This window comes from Volvox carteri, assembly GCF_000143455.1.
Source record: "Volvox carteri f. nagariensis unplaced genomic scaffold VOLCAscaffold_73, whole genome shotgun sequence".
NCBI lineage: Eukaryota > Viridiplantae > Chlorophyta > Chlorophyceae > Chlamydomonadales > Volvocaceae > Volvox > Volvox carteri.
The window spans coordinates 397,505-398,497 of record NW_003307616.1 but is presented as its reverse complement, the minus strand read 5'-3'; the positions used below and the strand labels follow the sequence as shown (position 1 = coordinate 398,497).

At 59.7% G+C, this 993-nt stretch overlaps 1 protein-coding gene across 1 annotated transcript in view; it reads left to right on the top strand.

Moving 5' to 3' along the window:
• Positions 1–993, top strand: part of VOLCADRAFT_119712 (uncharacterized protein) — a gene marked incomplete at both ends in the record, with an annotated part of 10,851 nt that overhangs the window by 7,444 nt on the left and 2,414 nt on the right. Inside the window, 2 exons of the mRNA XM_002957422.1 lie at positions 106–233; positions 614–692. Coding sequence (XP_002957468.1) covers positions 106–233; positions 614–692 — 207 coding nt within the window. The remainder of the gene's footprint in view (positions 1–105; positions 234–613; positions 693–993) is intronic.

Below are 993 nucleotides of genomic sequence, written 5' to 3'. Positions count from 1 at the left end.
GAACCTCCTAGGGGGGAAACGCTGTGCTGCGCCTTATCATATCTGTCCCCCGACTCTCGCCATGAGCTGGCATTTTAATGTGCGGAACCCCGTATACCCCTGCAGTTTCTGTACGGCAGCTACGGCAGCAGCGGCCACATGGCAGCAAGCGGCGCCAGGGACGGCACCGTACGGCTTTGGGATCTGAGGGCTGCTGGCGGAGCCGCCGCCACTGCCGTACTGACTGGTCTCAGGTGAGGGAATTTTGGAGGGGGGAAAAAGGAAAGGCGTGTGGGTGGAAATGTTTGCCTCAGCTGGCTGGACACAGCTGACCCATGGGTCGCAGGAGATGGAGATGATGTTTTCCTCCGCCTTTCCAAATTACACACAATAACCGCAAGGGGGCTTCCGTACAGCCGGAGGAGGGGCCACGGACATTTCCAAGCGTTTTTCCCTTCCCCCCCTGGATTACCACCCCAATATAAAAAACTATTGTGTTCCTTTAAAATAAAAGCTGCATTCCTACCTTTTGTTTTATTCACACACATAATTCCTTCCCGCCCTTACGTTGATCCTGTGTTTCGTGCAAATGGACGCTCCCCGTCCCGCAACCCCACCCCACCCCACATCCCAGCGGCCGTGTGTGTTCTCTGGCCCCGCTGGGCTCGCACCACCTGTTGGCAGGGGACTGCTCCTCCACCTTGAAGCTGTGGGTGAGTGGAGGGGAGAGGAGGAGGGCGGGGAGGAGGGTGTGTCTGTATGGGGGTGGGGTGGAGGAGGGGGAAGCAGTTCCAGCATGTCGTGGTGGTGGTGGTAGTGGTGATCGCGTCTCGCGAGTGCGAGTGTAAGGGGAGGAGGGGGAGGGGTAATAATGTCCTTTCCGGCGCCAGGAGCCCCACCAGGCGACGAACCCTCGTTACTCCTAGATTGCCCCACACACCCGCCTCCTCACCCGCCTCCTCAGGATTTGCGTCAGCTGCCGCGGCCCGAGGTGGCCCCCCGCACATCTCCCCC